The sequence below is a fragment of the Nuphar pumila genome, chromosome 13, assembly GCF_984573655.1.
Source record: "Nuphar pumila chromosome 13, dmNupPumi1.hap1.1, whole genome shotgun sequence".
Lineage (NCBI taxonomy): Eukaryota > Viridiplantae > Streptophyta > Magnoliopsida > Nymphaeales > Nymphaeaceae > Nuphar > Nuphar pumila.
This window is the reverse complement of record NC_143261.1, coordinates 2,237,911-2,256,500: the sequence shown is the minus strand read 5'-3', so window position 1 is coordinate 2,256,500 and position 18,590 is coordinate 2,237,911. Positions and strand designations below refer to the sequence as shown.

Here is an 18,590-nt window from a genome sequence, read left to right as displayed (position 1 = left end):
ATGGCTTCTTCTTCTGGTTCAGGAGTAATGGTGCTTTCTCATATGACTGTTTTGGCAGCCTGCATGTTCTTTGTTCCTGCAGCTGTTTCACATTCAGATTGCTACACCTCCATCTTTAGCTTCGGGGACTCGCTTGCCGACACCGGAAACCTGCTACACTCCAGGCCTAGTGGGTTTTCGGTCATAGCCAACCTCCCCTATGGAGAAACCTTCTTTGGGCACCCCACAGGCCGATGCTCCAATGGAAGATTGATCGTCGACTTCATAGGTATTGTCTTTTTGTGCTTCTCTACTTCCATATATAGTCTTTCTCGCTTTTAAAAGAATATGGTGAAAGTTGCTTCCATTTGTTGCCAAGGTGGTTCACAGAGTCATGCATTAATATACTACTGGTCTTGGACGTGATAACAGTGGCATCTACTCTGACTCTTAATTAGCCTGAATTTGCTTACATATCTAAGTTGAATCCAAGAACCAGGTAGGATCAGGTTGGCTGCCATTGGATTAGGATCGTGCTTTGCCGATTCTCGGGGCAAACTATCGATTCAAGATTAATTTAGGCATGCCATGATCAGTGTTCAATTATAGTCACTATATATGGCTGAATGAGTTTGTTGTCTGAGTTACTGGTGTGAAGGCCACAGTAGCGAAATAGAACTACTTAATTAGTAGAGTATTTGAATCAGGGTGGACTTCATGACCTGATAAGGCTTTGAACTCTGTGATTTTAGTGTGATTGTGGGGCCAATTTCACTCCCGTATGATTTAGACCTCGATCATGTTTTGCATGAATATAAGTGTGTGAGTTTCATTTAAGGACTATATATACACTTGTATCTAGCATTGAGTCATCTAGTCACAGTAACTATGTTATGATTTGCTATGTTCAGCAATCTTATGACTAATTTCTAATACCTTTTCAGCCGAGGCATTCGGTCTTCCTCTTCTTCCTCCATATCTGGCTGATCCTGAGGGCAAAGAATACACCAATGGAGTCAATTTTGCTGTAGCAGGAGCTACAACACTTGATGTTTCATACTTTGAGAGCAAGAACATCAATCAACTATGGACCAACAACTCACTAAACGTCCAACTCGGCTGGTTCGACAGGCTTCTACCTTCACTATGCTCTTCAAAAGCAGGTAACCAACATATAAAATCTTGTTTTCTATTCTTCCCACAACAGATGAAAAGAAAAATAAAAACAAAAGCCCACAAGAGCTCTGCTCATCTGGTAGGTAACTTCAACAAGTAATTGACGGGATCATGTCAAGGGTTCGAAACCAACAGGGGGCATCTCTTGCTGCAAGGTCAGGTCAGAGCGGGGTGTACTCCCTGGTGGGCAGGGGGGGATCTTAATGGTTTTACCAACCGAAGGCCTGTCATTGTGGCTACAAAGCCGAAAAAAGAATCTTATGCCATATGTATATAAATGAATTGGATTAGACATGGTGGTTATGATTAGGGGTATCAATGGGTTCAACCTAAATAAGAAGGTCCGACGGTAAGACCCAAAGGGACTGATTAATACATGGAGCCAGGTATGGTTTGTGAAATTTCGTAAGACCTAGGCCCGACCCAAGTTTCGAAAAAGATTCACAAATTTTCAATTAAAAAGGATAAATTTTTTTTTTTTTTATTTTATTTTACCAGGTATGGTTCGGGTCTGGTTCATGTAATCCATATACGATTCAAGTATGGTTTCTCTTATGTTTTTTGGGTCTTGTTGGACCTGGGTCTGAACTTGATCGGTACCAGTATCTCAAATCAAGTCTAGGTCTGGTTCCACGTGGGTCTGAACCAAACCCAACCTATTGACAACCTTAGTTATGATTGAATGCATCAAAATTAAACTAAAAACTTCTTTGTTTCTCATTTGGGGTATGTGATAACAGAGTGCCACCACTTTCTCAAGTCATCACTATTTCTCGTTGGAGAGATTGGAGGGAACGACTACAATTACGCCTTCTTTCAAGGGAAGAGCATTGATGAGGTCAAGGCTTACGTGCATGATGTAGTGAACACCATTGCAGATGCTGTGAATGTGAGTTTTTAACATTTTTCACACTTTGCTACTTTTTTTACCTTTTTACATTTCTTATCTCCATTTAGAAATTTTGAAGGATTTATAGTACCTTTTCATTACCACCAACATCCAGAATTTCACGGATATTGGTATTTCCTAAGAACCTTGATAAACTAGAAAGTTCTTGATTTAGGGAAATGAACAACAACAACAACAACCCACTAGAATTGTTTTTATGACTCTGGTTAAGGCCTATATCACGGCAGCGGTCGACTGCATGGTCAGTGGGGTGGTTGTGAGGGGTGCTGAGATGAAGCCACCGGATCAAACCCCGCTGGTGCATGGGTGTGTCTGAAGCTTTCAGACGTGGGCCAAGTAAGGCAGGGTATAATTAGTCGTAGGGCTCACACGAGATTTTTCTCACTTCGGCGAGGGTTCCTCATCGTAAAAAAAAACAAACATACTCTGGCAAAGGTCTATGCAACTAACTGGAACTGGCCCAACTTGGTTCGACTTCGAACCTTTCAAGCCTTTGACTACTGAACTAACCTAATGAAATGCAGAGACTGGTAAAACATGGAGCAGTGGAGCTGATGATTCCGGGGAACCTTCCCATCGGCTGTTCGACAAGTTACCTGACGGCTTTCGGGTCGCAAAATGCGTCGGTTTATGACCCTCAGATCGGTTGCCTCAAGAGCTACAACGACTTTGCAGTCTACCACAATTCTCATCTGCAAGTTGCCCTCCAAAGGCTAAGGGAGCAACACCCACATGCAAAGATCATTTATGCTGATTACTACGATGCTGCTATGGGTTTTTTCAGAAACCCCAGCCAGTTTGGTATGCCAATGACTCAATTAAATTTACCTGTTTGATTTATCAGTTTCTGACAAGAACAAAAAAATGATATATATATAAATTGGTCTGAATTGGTTTTTGAATCGAATGGATTTTCCCAAGAAAAAGGTCAAATTAGTCTGAATAGAATCAAATCGAATTGTTTTGAATCAATCTATTAAAAAATTCATTTTTTTTTTTAATAGAGCACCCCTGCATCGAATAAAAAAGGGCAGGTTCTATCCGATTCGATTCGATTCGATTGGGATTTGTTAACATCGTATCCAATGATCCAACCTCCAGTTTTTTTTTTCTAAACCAAAATAAATTGGTAACTAATGTTTGTGTTTGCTTTTCTTCATGTGTAATTTTCAGGATTTGAGAGTGCTCTGAGAGCTTGCTGTGGTAAGGGAGAGCCATACAACTTCAACCTTGGGGCCACCTGTGGACAGCCAGGGATCGATGTATGCGGTGATCCATCCAAACATGTGAATTGGGATGGCATTCATCTCACTGAGAAGGCCTACCAGTGGATGGCTAGTGGATTCATCAATGGATTCTTCACTTACCCCACTCTGAGATTACCCCTAGAATATTGCTATTAATTAATCAAGGCTCTCAACCATTCAATCCCTTCAGTAGTATTTTTTTTATTTCATTTAACTCTCAATTGTTTCTCAACAGCTGGTGATTGGATCCCTCAGGAATAGAATAGTCCAAGGAAAGGTCTTACTTTTTTTTGGTCCAAGGACATGCATGGAAGTATACATCTTATAAAGAACTGATGAAATTATTATTTACCTGATTGTTCAAGGTTGCATATATAATGTTCTTTTCTATTTAAATTCCTTCCAGATTTATTTTTTGTTTGTTCATTCTTGTTGTTTTTCTTGAATGCTAAAAAGCACACAAATACAAAAACAAAAACAAAAAAAAGAATTTGGGGTTGATGGCACCTCAAATTTCCAACTGCCCCACCCCACAAAAAAAAAAAAAAAAAGAATTTGCGGTAGGTCATGGGATTTTTTTCCCTTGGACTATCTAAAGAAAAGCATATAAACATATCTCATTGGGAGTGGTGGTGATGACAAATAGTTGGACCTTAAGGGTGTGCTTGATTGTTTGTCCAAGATTTGATGGAACATAACCGACAGAACACGGAGAGGCCTATTTTGTGTGTTGGATTTCAAGCATCAGCTTCCAAGATTAAATAGTGATTGACTATTTATGATGGCCTTCAAGCTCTGGTTTCTGAAAAATGCCAAAGAGGGGCCTATTCTCATCATTGACCGTTAAACCCAGTTTAGATCTGATCAGTCGATTGAGTCAAATGAGATTAATACCCTCAATTGTTTAAAACACCTGTCGTTCCCTTTTCTACGAGGGTAGATAAGTGTTTTTGAATTGTAAAGGTTAATATAGAAAACTCAAAAGAATAGTAATTTCAAATACGGAAGAGGTTAACCTCATGTATTTGTTTGACTTTTTTTTCAAAAAAAAAAAGAGAGGCTCATATTAGTAAATTTGAAGAATGTGAGGTACTTTTTGGAATCAATGCTAAATAATTCGCACCTAATTGAAATTTGCTCAATTCCTTGCCTTCAATTAATCATAGTGACTAATATAATATTTTCAAGAAATTGCTTGAAAGTTTAAAACGGTAATTTCTTGTGAGATTTTCAAAATATAATGAGATTTAAGGAAAAAACATAAATATCATGATTTAAATGTGATATTTATGCTTTAAATGACTATTTATAATGAAAAAACCATGTGTTTATTTTTAACTAATTTGTATTCATATTTTCTTATAAAATTTATTTTTTACATTTTAAATTTATTTTTTATTGCTAAAATTTTGCCAAAAAATACAAGATTTATGAAAAAATTTCAAATTGTTTTTGAAAAATGATATTTTGCGGTGTCAAAGTAACCTAAGAATAAGATGAGCATAAGTGGTGTGAGTTTTATGAAAATGAGTTTTTTAAAATAATATTTTTAATGAAAACAAGTGTCAAAGCCAGACACAAAATAATAAAAACCGGCTCGCACGAGTGGTGAAATTCGGGTCAAACTCAAAGAACGGAAAATACTTCGTATTCAACACACAATCTAAACTATTCTTTATTGCCAAAATGAAAAAAATAATTTAATAAATAAACAAGAGAGTATTGTCCATGCAGAATTCTTAAACAAATAATAAAGTGTCTTATTACAACCCCAAATAAATTGAATTGAATAAAATAACGCCTATTCTAAAAATAAAAGCAAAAGTGTCTTCAGTGCTTGAAGCTTTTAGAACCTTCTTGATTGATTTGCTTCCCTTTGTCCTTCTCTCTTTAGGTAATGCTTGCTTTCTTGAACTTTTGCTTTTCTGAGAACTCTCTGAGAGCATTTTTGAGGGCCTGAGTAGACCCCAGAGGGTACCTCGAGAATACAAAAAAGGTTTCACCACACGTTCCAAGACTTTTCTGCAAGACACAAAAAGAAAACACACAGCAGAAAAAGAAATCTATGAGAAAATCAAAAGCAAATATGCAAAAAAAGCACAAAAACATGAACTAATTAACACGAACCAACTGTGAACTAATTTACACTAAAAGACGAAATAGCAAAACTACCTAACTAATTAATTCAAGAACTAATGAACAACTAAGCTTAACTAATTCAAGAAATCAAGAACTAACTAAAAAAACCTAAACGAAACTAACTAACACTATATGTTGTACTGTTTATGAATGTAACCGAATAAATAAAATTGAAATATAAAAGTAACCTAGGCTATGCTGAAAATCAAATAAAATAATTAAATAAAAATCGGCTAGACTAATTCTAACTAACTATGCATGATAAACAAAACTTAATACTCTAAAGCATATAACATGAATCCAACGTGATTTAAACTAAAGTAAATAATTTAAAACTATCCTAAGCTACAACCACATGCAATGCATAAAACTAAAACAATGTTAGATATTAAGAAAAACCGCAAATTGCAAAGATCATGAAGATCGGCTAACTAATTTTAACGACTAATTAAACTAATTAACTTCAATCAAACTAATCTATACTAACATTAACTACAAAATTAACCCTAATCTAATCCCTAAAAAAACAAAATTCAACGTGAATTAAAACTAAGAGAAACACACTATTCAAAAATCGGATAACTAAGCATACTTTAAAAAAATGATAATTGCATAAAACTGGCTATTTCTAATGTAATCTATGAAAATAAAATAAAATAAAACTAACTATTTACTGACAAAAGAAAATGCCTAACTTTAATCTAAGTTATTCTAACAAAGAACGATAACGCAATAAAAGAAGATATATTGGTTAATAAAGAAAACCATTATTTAATTGATCTAAAGAACATTGAAATAAACAAAACCTGAAACACATTATTCTAACCTAAACCTAATCAAGAACTAATCAATTGTATACATGAATTGATACAATTTAACACCCCCCATCTCAAACTTAGGGCGTGATGACCGAAAGTTTGTCAAAGAGAAAATTAAATCTGGGAGAACATAGTGCCATTGTGAAAAAGTCTGCCAACTGGCATTCTGAGGTCACATAAGGAAGGTCTGTGATTTTCTGTAAGTAGGCTTCTCTGACATAGTGGTAGTCCATCTTAATGTGCTTAATTGGTAGACTTCTGAAAACTCTGATTTTTAGCAATATAGATTAATTACACTTTTATTATCACAACACAATCTTGTAGGTCCTTGGATCAATATTCCCATATCCTGTAATAATTGATGAATCCACACAATTTCTATAGTCATGGAGGCCATGACTCGATATTCTATTTTTGTTGATGCAAGAGACACCTTCTGTTGTTTCTTGCATTTCAATGAGATCTGTGATTTACCTAGAAAAATACAAAAACCAGTGGTGGAGTGACGCGTATTTGGGTAACCTCCCTAATTAGAGTCAGTATATGCAATGAATTCTAAATTAGAAGTTAAGGAAAAAAATACTCCCTTGTTTATTGTGCCTTTATATATCTGATAATACGAAGTACAACACTCATATGAACTGAAGTGAAGGCATGAAAAATGAAGGGTGATGATGGGATTTCTTTGGAAAATCCTACTCCCTATAGGCAACTTGTGAGATCCCTTATGCATCTTAGCATCACACGACCAAGCATATCTTATGCTGTGTTGAAATTGACTTACAGTATGCACGACATGAGATATGTCTGGTCGTGTGATACTAAGATATATAAGTGATCCCACAAGCTCCAGATAGGGAGTAGAATTTTCCAACGAAATCCCATCATCACCCTTCATGTTTGAGCCCACAACTTCTCATAAAATTTTTTATTTGTAATGCGGGACTTGTCAAGATTAATCCCGCAAGCCAATTTAGTTTAAGACAAAAAATAACCTCTATGAGAGTAAGCAATCTCAATACCCCAAAAAAAAAATAACCTCTATGGGATCTTGTCGAGTTACCTAAGAGAGTAAAACCTGTAGAGTGTAAATGAGTCTTTAAGACCAAGAAGGACTCCAAAGGTAACATAGAGAGACATAAGGCAAAATTAGTTGCTAAAAGATTCACCCAGATGGAGGGCATTGATTATAATGAGGCATTTTCTCCTGTCTCAACTAAAGAGTCAATGAGAATAATTTTGGCCCTCGTAGCTCATTATGACTTGGAGCTATATCAGATGGATGTAAAAAATGTGTTCCTCAACAGGGATCTAAATAAAGAGGTATACATGTAACAACCACTTGGTTTCTCTCACGATGATCGTTTGGTTTGCAAGCTTAACAAATCAATATATGAACTTAAAGAGGCCTCCCGACAGTGGTATATTAAATTTTCCCAAGTCATTATGATGTTAGGGTTTATAGAAAACATTTTTGATCAATGTATATACCTTAAGGAAAGTGAGAGTAAGTTCATTATATTGATATTGTATGTGAATGACATTTTGCTGGCAACGAACGATATAAAGTTACTTACAGAGATAAAACAGTTTCTTGCATCATATTTTGATATGAAAGATATGGGTGAGGCTGCTTATGTACTCGACATTGAGATCCGTCGAGATAGATCAAAAGATTTTCTAGGCCTCTCTTAAAGATCCTATATAAATAAGGTGTTAAAATGATATGGGATGGAGACTTGTTCTCCTAATTCAACACCCATATCAAAAGGTGACAAGTTGAGCTTAAAGGATTGTCCACAAGACGATATTGACAAAACACATATGAGTGTTTATCCATATGCGTAAGTTGTTGGCAACTTACAATACACTAGACATGTTATCGTCCAGATATCTCTTTTGCAGTAGGGGTGCTTGGCCAATTTTAGTCTAACTAAGGCATACCCTATTGGAAAGCTGCAAAGAAAGTCTTGCGGCATTTGCAAGGGATAAAAGATTATATGTTGATATATCATAAAGTTGATCACCTCGAGGTCATTGTCTACTCGGATGCGGACTTAGGAGGATGCCTTGATAGTAGAAAGTCTACTACTGGGTACATCTTCTTACTTATTGGGAGCGTGATGTCTTGTAGGAGTGGAAAGTAGACGACCACTGTTGCTCACACCATGAAGGCAAAATTCATAGTATTGTACGACACTACCTCGCAGGGCATATCGTTGAAGAACTTTATATCACAGTTAAAGGTGGTCGATTTCATTGAGAAGCCACTGAAGGTCTACTCTGATAATGAAGTTGCGATGTCCTTTTCGAATAATAATAAAAGTATTACAACATGTACACATATGAAATTAAGGTACTTTGTTGTTAAAGAAAGGACAAAGAATCATCTAGTGCATATTGTTAATATTGGTACCAAAGAGATAATTGTTGATCCTCTTATTAAAGGGCTAGCACCAGGATTATGTTCCGAACATGTATTGAGGATAGGGTTGTTAAACTTTTTTTATATATACATATAAAAATAAAGTGATCACATTCATTTCATTGATTCTCGTTATTACTTGTTTGTTGTTAATCTCATAAGGATTAGAGATTCAACTAAGGATCTACATAATAGATCATAAAGGCCAATCTATTCATCAAGTTATTCCCATAAAGTTTTTTGGTTAAGGGTTTATCGTCGAAACAAGTGAGAGAATATTGGTATAAACCACCAGCTAGTGGGGGTGGTTACCCACGATGTGGATACCCCCCACAGAAGATGCTTCTTCCGATAAACTTGCACAGAATAAGGGAGAAGGGTTACACAAACGGTTCCCACTTTGTGCCTATAAAAGAGGTATCATGAGCAACCCTCAAAGACGTGTGAAAACACAGGGTGAAAAACAGAAAAATGAGAGAGGAAATCAGTTGGATATCTTACCTCTCCATTCAGTGTTTTTCCATCCGGTGAGGGAACAGATCCTGCCCACCGCCTGCATCCAGCAGCCTGCGCTCGTGGAGTGCAGCAGTCCGGCTAAGGAGAAGTTTTCTCCTGTTCAGCCACAACCAATAGCTTCCCCTGCACCAGCGTCGATCATCAGCCATCATCCAGTTCATCAATGGCGGCATCAGGTAATCCTGCCTCTGCATTTCTTTTGCATTGTTTTATCAGTAACTTGCTATTGTTGTTTTTATTTGTGCGCTGGCTGGCCGAATCATAACCCAACATATTCACATCTAAAATTACTTATAATATCTCTTAACTCAAGTTTGCACAAACTATCGTGGTATACAAGATTGCACAAACTATCGTGGTATAAAACTCATGAGTCATACTATGAAACTTTGGGAGAGGGTGATTGAGTCTAGGTTGAGGAAGGTTGTCATGATATCGGAGAATCAATTTGGTTTTATGCCTGGAAGATCAACTATGGAAGCTATACATCTTCTTAGACAACTTATTGAAAGATATAGAGAGAGGAACAAAGATTTGCATATGGTTTTTATTGATTTAGAGAAGGCATACGATAGAGTACCTAGGGACGTTCTCTGGTGGACAATGATGAAGAAAGGTGTTTCTCTCAAGTACATTAGTATAATTAAAGATATGTATGTAGGAGTAGTAACCAATGTCCGCACTTGTGGAGGGGTGACAACCAATTTTCCGATAACGGTTGGGTTACATCAAGGATCTGCTTTAAGCCCTTTCCTATTTGCGATAGTGATGGATGAGCTTACGAGATCAATTCAAGAAAATGTACCGTGGTGTATGTTGTTTGCTGATGATATTGTTTTGATTGATGAGTCTAGAGCTGGGGTTAATGCTAAGTTAGAATTATGGAGACAGACATTGGAAGCTAGAGGTTTTAAGTTGAGTAAGAGTAAGACTGAATATATGGAATGTCGGTTTAGTAAGCAACGAAGTAGGGATGGGAGTGTAGTGAAGCTTGGTGAGCAAGATATACCGGTGAATGATTATTTCAAATATTTGGGATCCATCATTCAAAAGTATGGAGAAATTGATGGAGATGTAAATCATAGGATAAAGGTTGGGTGGATGAAATGGAAAAGTGCTACTGGAGTGCTGTGCGATCGTAGAATGCCATTGCGGTTGAAGGGAAAGTTTTATAGGACGACTATTAGACCCGCTTTACTATATGGTACGGAATGTTGGGCTGCCAAGAGACATCATATTCAAAAAATGAGTGTAGCTGAGATGCGGATGCTTAGATGGATGTGTGGAAATACAATAAAAGATAAGATTCGGAACGAAGAGATACGTAAGAAGGTAGGTGTTGCACCCATTGAAAATAAGATGCGAGAGAATCGTTTACGGTGGTTTGGACATATTCGGCGAAGGCCTAATGATGCTCCAGTTAGAAGGTTGGAGAAATGGGAAAATATATTAGTTAAAAGAGGTCGGGGTAGGCCTAGGAAGACTTGGATGGAGATGATAGGAAAGGATATGAATGCTTTGAACCTCACCGAGGACATGGCGTTGGATAGAAATGATTGGAGGAAAATGATTCATGTGGAAGACCCAAAATGAATTTCTTTTTTGGTTCATATCGCTGACCCCAATTGTTTTGGGATGAAGGCGTAGTTGTTGTTGTTGTTGTTGTTGTATCTCTTAACTCAAGTGTGAACACTATACTTTTACCGCAATCGAGTCTCAAGGTGCTCAAACAGTATGATATGATCATTACACCAACATATTTGTATTAATGTACAAAACTTCTTGCAGATTTACCAAAATATTTCTCCTAAATTGACTCACAAAACCTGAAATTTTGTGTCACTAGTTTAATCAACACTATTAGACAAGTAGATTCATTTCTTCAATACGAGTCCAATGCACCAAACCTCGCTCAATTTTGAGTTTGGGGTGCAAAGTTATGCCTATTTTACCAAAATGGATCTCGGGTACCTAAAAGGGTATTATGGTCATTTCACATCTATTTATAATTCAAGACTATCTCACAACCCGATCCGAATCTATTTATGATCTGGATCTGACCCTGTCAGATTGGATCTAGATTCATTACTTATCTAAATACATAACAGTTTGACTGGATATAGAATAATCTAACTAGATCCTAGACAATCTAACCGGATCCAGAACACTCTGACTGGATTCATACACTCTCACTGGATCCAGAACGGTCTAATCTAGACCTAGTTCTGATATGGATCCAAGAGTGATCCAATCAGATCTAGAGTAATCAATCTGGATCCAGAATAGGTCTGAATCAAACTGAATCTGAACTAAGAACCCAGATCCAGTTAGACTGAACCAGTTTGGCTTGACTCGGGTTTATCCAAACCGGTTCGATTCAGACCCAATTCGGTTTAGACCAATTCCTCAAGAACCAGTTTGGTCTGAATCGACCCATATAAACCGGTTCGGCGAGACCCGATTTGTTCTGAACCGGTTCAACCAACAAACTCTTTTTTTTCTATCTGGATCGATCTTGGTCTGGGTGCGACCCAGACCGACTCGTTTCAGTTCGGTCTAGGTCGCACCCAGGCTGAACCGACCACACATTTTTTTTGAATGCAAAATTGGTCTGGGGACGACCTAGACTGACACGTTTTGGTCTAAGTCGCACCCAAACTTTGCCTCGGTCTGCTCTAAAAAGCCGAAACTGACAAATCCATATCTCTCTCTCTATATATATATATATAAATAAATATATAAATATATATATGTATATATATATATATATATATATATATATATATATATATATATATATATATATATATATATATATATATATAGAAAGAGAGACAGAGAGAGAGAACCATTCATTTCTTTCATCGCGAAGGATCGGAGAAACTGACAAATCCATAACCCTGTGTCTTTCCGGTCCCATAATATCTTAATACCTTTACAAAGTTTTGGCATGAAACAATGAAACAATGTACGACATCGAATCAGTTTTCATAAAACGTAGCAACATGTTGCCTGTTTGGGAGACACAAGTCTTTCAGATATACAACATACAAATGTTCCATCAGCCACAAACGATGATATCACGAGGAACTTCTACGTACATTAAATAGATATACAACATTTGTCCCTCAGGCCCTCTGCCATACCGGTGGGAGTCGAACCTTGGATGAAGGGTTCAGCACCTTCTCCCCAAGCCCTCTGCCACTTATAGTTCTGCAATTTAGAACTGGATCTGGAAGTGGACTTGCTCAAAAAAAAAATTAGTTCTGGAACTGGGTAGTCTTCAGCCTCAGACTGACCTAACGATTTGCAACCATAGTGACAAAACATTTTTTGGGTAAATATTGGCAGCCAAATTCTCGTGAAAAATTGATTCTTTTTTTGGGAAGAAAATGGAAAAACATGTACAATAAAATATTGTAATTATTTTTACAAAGAAAAATTAAAAATAAATTCTGGCATTTTTATTGGAAATTAAATATTGGCCAGCCAAAATCTCACATTTTTTTTTCTTCAAAGAAACGCCAATATTGGTCACTATATGTTTGCAACCCTAGTGAGACAGCTCTTCAAGACTCATGTTGAGATCTTGATCCCTTGGACAGCCATGTTTTCTAGAGTTGTAGTCCCAATTAAAGGTCCATATAATTAGTGAAGTAAACCTTGCCTATTGACACCATGGATATATATCCATATTGGGATTAGAACTGTCAACCGAAGAATATTGGTTTCAAGAGTCCATATTACATAAAATTTGTGCAATCCTCAAGTCTCACCATCTCTGGTTGATAAGGATGGAAGAGTTGGTTATCTTCTGGGATTCTTTTTTCCATCTAAAGTCCAGTTATTTGGTCCTCAATCTTGTAGAAGGGTAAATGGAGTAGAACTACGAGTCCTATCAAGTATCATCACTTAAATTCAGTAACACCCCAAAATCAAGGTCCATCATGTGACTGCCGGTTTTATAAAACTTAATGGGCTTTAAAATAGCATAAAGGAGATTTTAGTGTAAAATTTTTTCATGGATTTACAGGTGGCAGCATACGTTCAAGGACTTAATTTTCAAACTCACCATGAAATGAAGAATTTTGTTTAAAGAAGCATGGCCGAAGATTTCAGTTTAATTCCATGAACATAATTACGTACGTAATCACACCACCACAAAAGCTACAGTTCAACTATAACGCTAAACATGCGTGGGCACCCAAAGCCTGCTACAAATAGAACACTGCTCGCTATATATAACGACCATCTAACCCCTCTTGAATTCACTTAAACCTCTCTCTCTCTCTCTCTCGCTCGCCATGGCTTCTTCTTCTGGTTCAGGAGTAATGGTGCTTTCTCATATGACTGTTTTGGCAGCCTGCATGTTCTTTGTTCCTGCAGCTGTTTCACATTCAGATTGCTACACCTCCATCTTTAGCTTCGGGGACTCGCTTGCCGACACCGGAAACCTGCTACACTCCAGGCCTAGTGGGTTTTCGGTCATAGCCAACCTCCCCTATGGAGAAACCTTCTTTGGGCACCCCACAGGCCGATGCTCCAATGGAAGATTGATCGTCGACTTCATAGGTATTGTCTTTTTGTGCTTCTCTACTTCCATATATAGTCTTTCTCGCTTTTAAAAGAATATGGTGAAAGTTGCTTCCATTTGTTGCCAAGGTGGTTCACAGAGTCATGCATTAATATACTACTGGTCTTGGACGTGATAACAGTGGCATCTACTCTGACTCTTAATTAGCCTGAATTTGCTTACATATCTAAGTTGAATCCAAGAACCAGGTAGGATCAGGTTGGCTGCCATTGGATTAGGATCGTGCTTTGCCGATTCTCGGGGCAAACTATCGATTCAAGATTAATTTAGGCATGCCATGATCAGTGTTCAATTATAGTCACTATATATGGCTGAATGAGTTTGTTGTCTGAGTTACTGGTGTGAAGGCCACAGTAGCGAAATAGAACTACTTAATTAGTAGAGTATTTGAATCAGGGTGGACTTCATGACCTGATAAGGCTTTGAACTCTGTGATTTTAGTGTGATTGTGGGGCCAATTTCACTCCCGTATGATTTAGACCTCGATCATGTTTTGCATGAATATAAGTGTGTGAGTTTCATTTAAGGACTATATATACACTTGTATCTAGCATTGAGTCATCTAGTCACAGTAACTATGTTATGATTTGCTATGTTCAGCAATCTTATGACTAATTTCTAATACCTTTTCAGCCGAGGCATTCGGTCTTCCTCTTCTTCCTCCATATCTGGCTGATCCTGAGGGCAAAGAATACACCAATGGAGTCAATTTTGCTGTAGCAGGAGCTACAACACTTGATGTTTCATACTTTGAGAGCAAGAACATCAATCAACTATGGACCAACAACTCACTAAACGTCCAACTCGGCTGGTTCGACAGGCTTCTACCTTCACTATGCTCTTCAAAAGCAGGTAACCAACATATAAAATCTTGTTTTCTATTCTTCCCACAACAGATGAAAAGAAAAATAAAAACAAAAGCCCACAAGAGCTCTGCTCATCTGGTAGGTAACTTCAACAAGTAATTGACGGGATCATGTCAAGGGTTCGAAACCAACAGGGGGCATCTCTTGCTGCAAGGTCAGGTCAGAGCGGGGTGTACTCCCTGGTGGGCAGGGGGGGATCTTAATGGTTTTACCAACCGAAGGCCTGTCATTGTGGCTACAAAGCCGAAAAAAGAATCTTATGCCATATGTATATAAATGAATTGGATTAGACATGGTGGTTATGATTAGGGGTATCAATGGGTTCAACCTAAATAAGAAGGTCCGACGGTAAGACCCAAAGGGACTGATTAATACATGGAGCCAGGTATGGTTTGTGAAATTTCGTAAGACCTAGGCCCGACCCAAGTTTCGAAAAAGATTCACAAATTTTCAATTAAAAAGGATAAATTTTTTTTTTTTTTATTTTATTTTACCAGGTATGGTTCGGGTCTGGTTCATGTAATCCATATACGATTCAAGTATGGTTTCTCTTATGTTTTTTGGGTCTTGTTGGACCTGGGTCTGAACTTGATCGGTACCAGTATCTCAAATCAAGTCTAGGTCTGGTTCCACGTGGGTCTGAACCAAACCCAACCTATTGACAACCTTAGTTATGATTGAATGCATCAAAATTAAACTAAAAACTTCTTTGTTTCTCATTTGGGGTATGTGATAACAGAGTGCCACCACTTTCTCAAGTCATCACTATTTCTCGTTGGAGAGATTGGAGGGAACGACTACAATTACGCCTTCTTTCAAGGGAAGAGCATTGATGAGGTCAAGGCTTACGTGCATGATGTAGTGAACACCATTGCAGATGCTGTGAATGTGAGTTTTTAACATTTTTCACACTTTGCTACTTTTTTTACCTTTTTACATTTCTTATCTCCATTTAGAAATTTTGAAGGATTTATAGTACCTTTTCATTACCACCAACATCCAGAATTTCACGGATATTGGTATTTCCTAAGAACCTTGATAAACTAGAAAGTTCTTGATTTAGGGAAATGAACAACAACAACAACAACCCACTAGAATTGTTTTTATGACTCTGGTTAAGGCCTATATCACGGCAGCGGTCGACTGCATGGTCAGTGGGGTGGTTGTGAGGGGTGCTGAGATGAAGCCACCGGATCAAACCCCGCTGGTGCATGGGTGTGTCTGAAGCTTTCAGACGTGGGCCAAGTAAGGCAGGGTATAATTAGTCGTAGGGCTCACACGAGATTTTTCTCACTTCGGCGAGGGTTCCTCATCGTAAAAAAAAACAAACATACTCTGGCAAAGGTCTATGCAACTAACTGGAACTGGCCCAACTTGGTTCGACTTCGAACCTTTCAAGCCTTTGACTACTGAACTAACCTAATGAAATGCAGAGACTGGTAAAACATGGAGCAGTGGAGCTGATGATTCCGGGGAACCTTCCCATCGGCTGTTCGACAAGTTACCTGACGGCTTTCGGGTCGCAAAATGCGTCGGTTTATGACCCTCAGATCGGTTGCCTCAAGAGCTACAACGACTTTGCAGTCTACCACAATTCTCATCTGCAAGTTGCCCTCCAAAGGCTAAGGGAGCAACACCCACATGCAAAGATCATTTATGCTGATTACTACGATGCTGCTATGGGTTTTTTCAGAAACCCCAGCCAGTTTGGTATGCCAATGACTCAATTAAATTTACCTGTTTGATTTATCAGTTTCTGACAAGAACAAAAAAATGATATATATATAAATTGGTCTGAATTGGTTTTTGAATCGAATGGATTTTCCCAAGAAAAAGGTCAAATTAGTCTGAATAGAATCAAATCGAATTGTTTTGAATCAATCTATTAAAAAATTCATTTTTTTTTTTAATAGAGCACCCCTGCATCGAATAAAAAAGGGCAGGTTCTATCCGATTCGATTCGATTCGATTGGGATTTGTTAACATCGTATCCAATGATCCAACCTCCAGTTTTTTTTTTCTAAACCAAAATAAATTGGTAACTAATGTTTGTGTTTGCTTTTCTTCATGTGTAATTTTCAGGATTTGAGAGTGCTCTGAGAGCTTGCTGTGGTAAGGGAGAGCCATACAACTTCAACCTTGGGGCCACCTGTGGACAGCCAGGGATCGATGTATGCGGTGATCCATCCAAACATGTGAATTGGGATGGCATTCATCTCACTGAGAAGGCCTACCAGTGGATGGCTAGTGGATTCATCAATGGATTCTTCACTTACCCCACTCTGAGATTACCCCTAGAATATTGCTATTAATTAATCAAGGCTCTCAACCATTCAATCCCTTCAGTAGTATTTTTTTTATTTCATTTAACTCTCAATTGTTTCTCAACAGCTGGTGATTGGATCCCTCAGGAATAGAATAGTCCAAGGAAAGGTCTTACTTTTTTTTGGTCCAAGGACATGCATGGAAGTATACATCTTATAAAGAACTGATGAAATTATTATTTACCTGATTGTTCAAGGTTGCATATATAATGTTCTTTTCTATTTAAATTCCTTCCAGATTTATTTTTTGTTTGTTCATTCTTGTTGTTTTTCTTGAATGCTAAAAAGCACACAAATACAAAAACAAAAACAAAAAAAAGAATTTGGGGTTGATGGCACCTCAAATTTCCAACTGCCCCACCCCACAAAAAAAAAAAAAAAAAGAATTTGCGGTAGGTCATGGGATTTTTTTCCCTTGGACTATCTAAAGAAAAGCATATAAACATATCTCATTGGGAGTGGTGGTGATGACAAATAGTTGGACCTTAAGGGTGTGCTTGATTGTTTGTCCAAGATTTGATGGAACATAACCGACAGAACACGGAGAGGCCTATTTTGTGTGTTGGATTTCAAGCATCAGCTTCCAAGATTAAATAGTGATTGACTATTTATGATGGCCTTCAAGCTCTGGTTTCTGAAAAATGCCAAAGAGGGGCCTATTCTCATCATTGACCGTTAAACCCAGTTTAGATCTGATCAGTCGATTGAGTCAAATGAGATTAATACCCTCAATTGTTTAAAACACCTGTCGTTCCCTTTTCTACGAGGGTAGATAAGTGTTTTTGAATTGTAAAGGTTAATATAGAAAACTCAAAAGAATAGTAATTTCAAATACGGAAGAGGTTAACCTCATGTATTTGTTTGACTTTTTTTTCAAAAAAAAAAAGAGAGGCTCATATTAGTAAATTTGAAGAATGTGAGGTACTTTTTGGAATCAATGCTAAATAATTCGCACCTAATTGAAATTTGCTCAATTCCTTGCCTTCAATTAATCATAGTGACTAATATAATATTTTCAAGAAATTGCTTGAAAGTTTAAAACGGTAATTTCTTGTGAGATTTTCAAAATATCATGAGATTTAAGGAAAAAACATAAATATCATGATTTAAATGTGATATTTATGCTTTAAATGACTATTTATAATGAAAAAACCATGTGTTTATTTTTAACTAATTTGTATTCATATTTTCTTATAAAATTTATTTTTTACATTTTAAATTTATTTTTTATTGCTAAAATTTTGCCAAAAAATACAAGATTTATGAAAAAATTTCAAATTGTTTTTGAAAAATGATATTTTGCGGTGTCAAAGTAACCTAAGAATAAGATGAGCATAAGTGGTGTGAGTTTTATGAAAATGAGTTTTTTAAAATAATATTTTTAATGAAAACAAGTGTCAAAGCCAGACACAAAATAATAAAAACCGGCTCGCACGAGTGGTGAAATTCGGGTCAAACTCAAAGAACGGAAAATACTTCGTATTCAACACACAATCTAAACTATTCTTTATTGCCAAAATGAAAAAAATAATTTAATAAATAAACAAGAGAGTATTGTCCATGCAGAATTCTTAAACAAATAATAAAGTGTCTTAT

The 18,590-nt window shown here is 37.1% G+C and overlaps 2 protein-coding genes across 2 annotated transcripts; both read left to right on the top strand.

Annotated features, from left to right (window-relative positions):
• Positions 1–3,468, top strand: LOC149817484 (GDSL esterase/lipase At5g45910-like). Its single transcript, XM_089985413.1, has 5 exons — positions 1–268; positions 924–1,142; positions 1,896–2,044; positions 2,590–2,866; positions 3,239–3,468. The coding sequence occupies exons 1-5, from the start codon at positions 1–3 to the stop codon at positions 3,466–3,468; spliced, it is 1,143 nt and encodes a 380-aa protein (XP_089841539.1).
• Positions 3,469–13,514: 10,046 nt separating this feature from the next.
• LOC149817483 (GDSL esterase/lipase At5g45910-like) lies at positions 13,515–16,982 on the top strand. The gene is made up of 5 exons (XM_089985412.1): positions 13,515–13,782; positions 14,438–14,656; positions 15,410–15,558; positions 16,104–16,380; positions 16,753–16,982. The coding sequence occupies exons 1-5, from the start codon at positions 13,515–13,517 to the stop codon at positions 16,980–16,982; spliced, it is 1,143 nt and encodes a 380-aa protein (XP_089841538.1).
• Positions 16,983–18,590: the final 1,608 nt, after the last annotated feature.

Excerpts from the sequence above, each read along its gene's own strand:
- LOC149817484 (XM_089985413.1), top strand. The coding sequence starts at position 1 with ATGGCTTCTTCTTCTGGTTCAGGAGTAATGGTGCTTTCTCATATGACT. Across the intron at positions 269-923 it reads ATTGATCGTCGACTTCATAG|CCGAGGCATTCGGTCTTCCT; the intron begins GTATTGTCTTTT and ends ATACCTTTTCAG. Across the intron at positions 2,867-3,238 it reads CAGAAACCCCAGCCAGTTTG|GATTTGAGAGTGCTCTGAGA; the intron begins GTATGCCAATGA and ends TGTAATTTTCAG.
- LOC149817483 (XM_089985412.1), top strand. The coding sequence starts at position 13,515 with ATGGCTTCTTCTTCTGGTTCAGGAGTAATGGTGCTTTCTCATATGACT. Across the intron at positions 13,783-14,437 it reads ATTGATCGTCGACTTCATAG|CCGAGGCATTCGGTCTTCCT; the intron begins GTATTGTCTTTT and ends ATACCTTTTCAG. Across the intron at positions 14,657-15,409 it reads ACTATGCTCTTCAAAAGCAG|AGTGCCACCACTTTCTCAAG; the intron begins GTAACCAACATA and ends ATGTGATAACAG.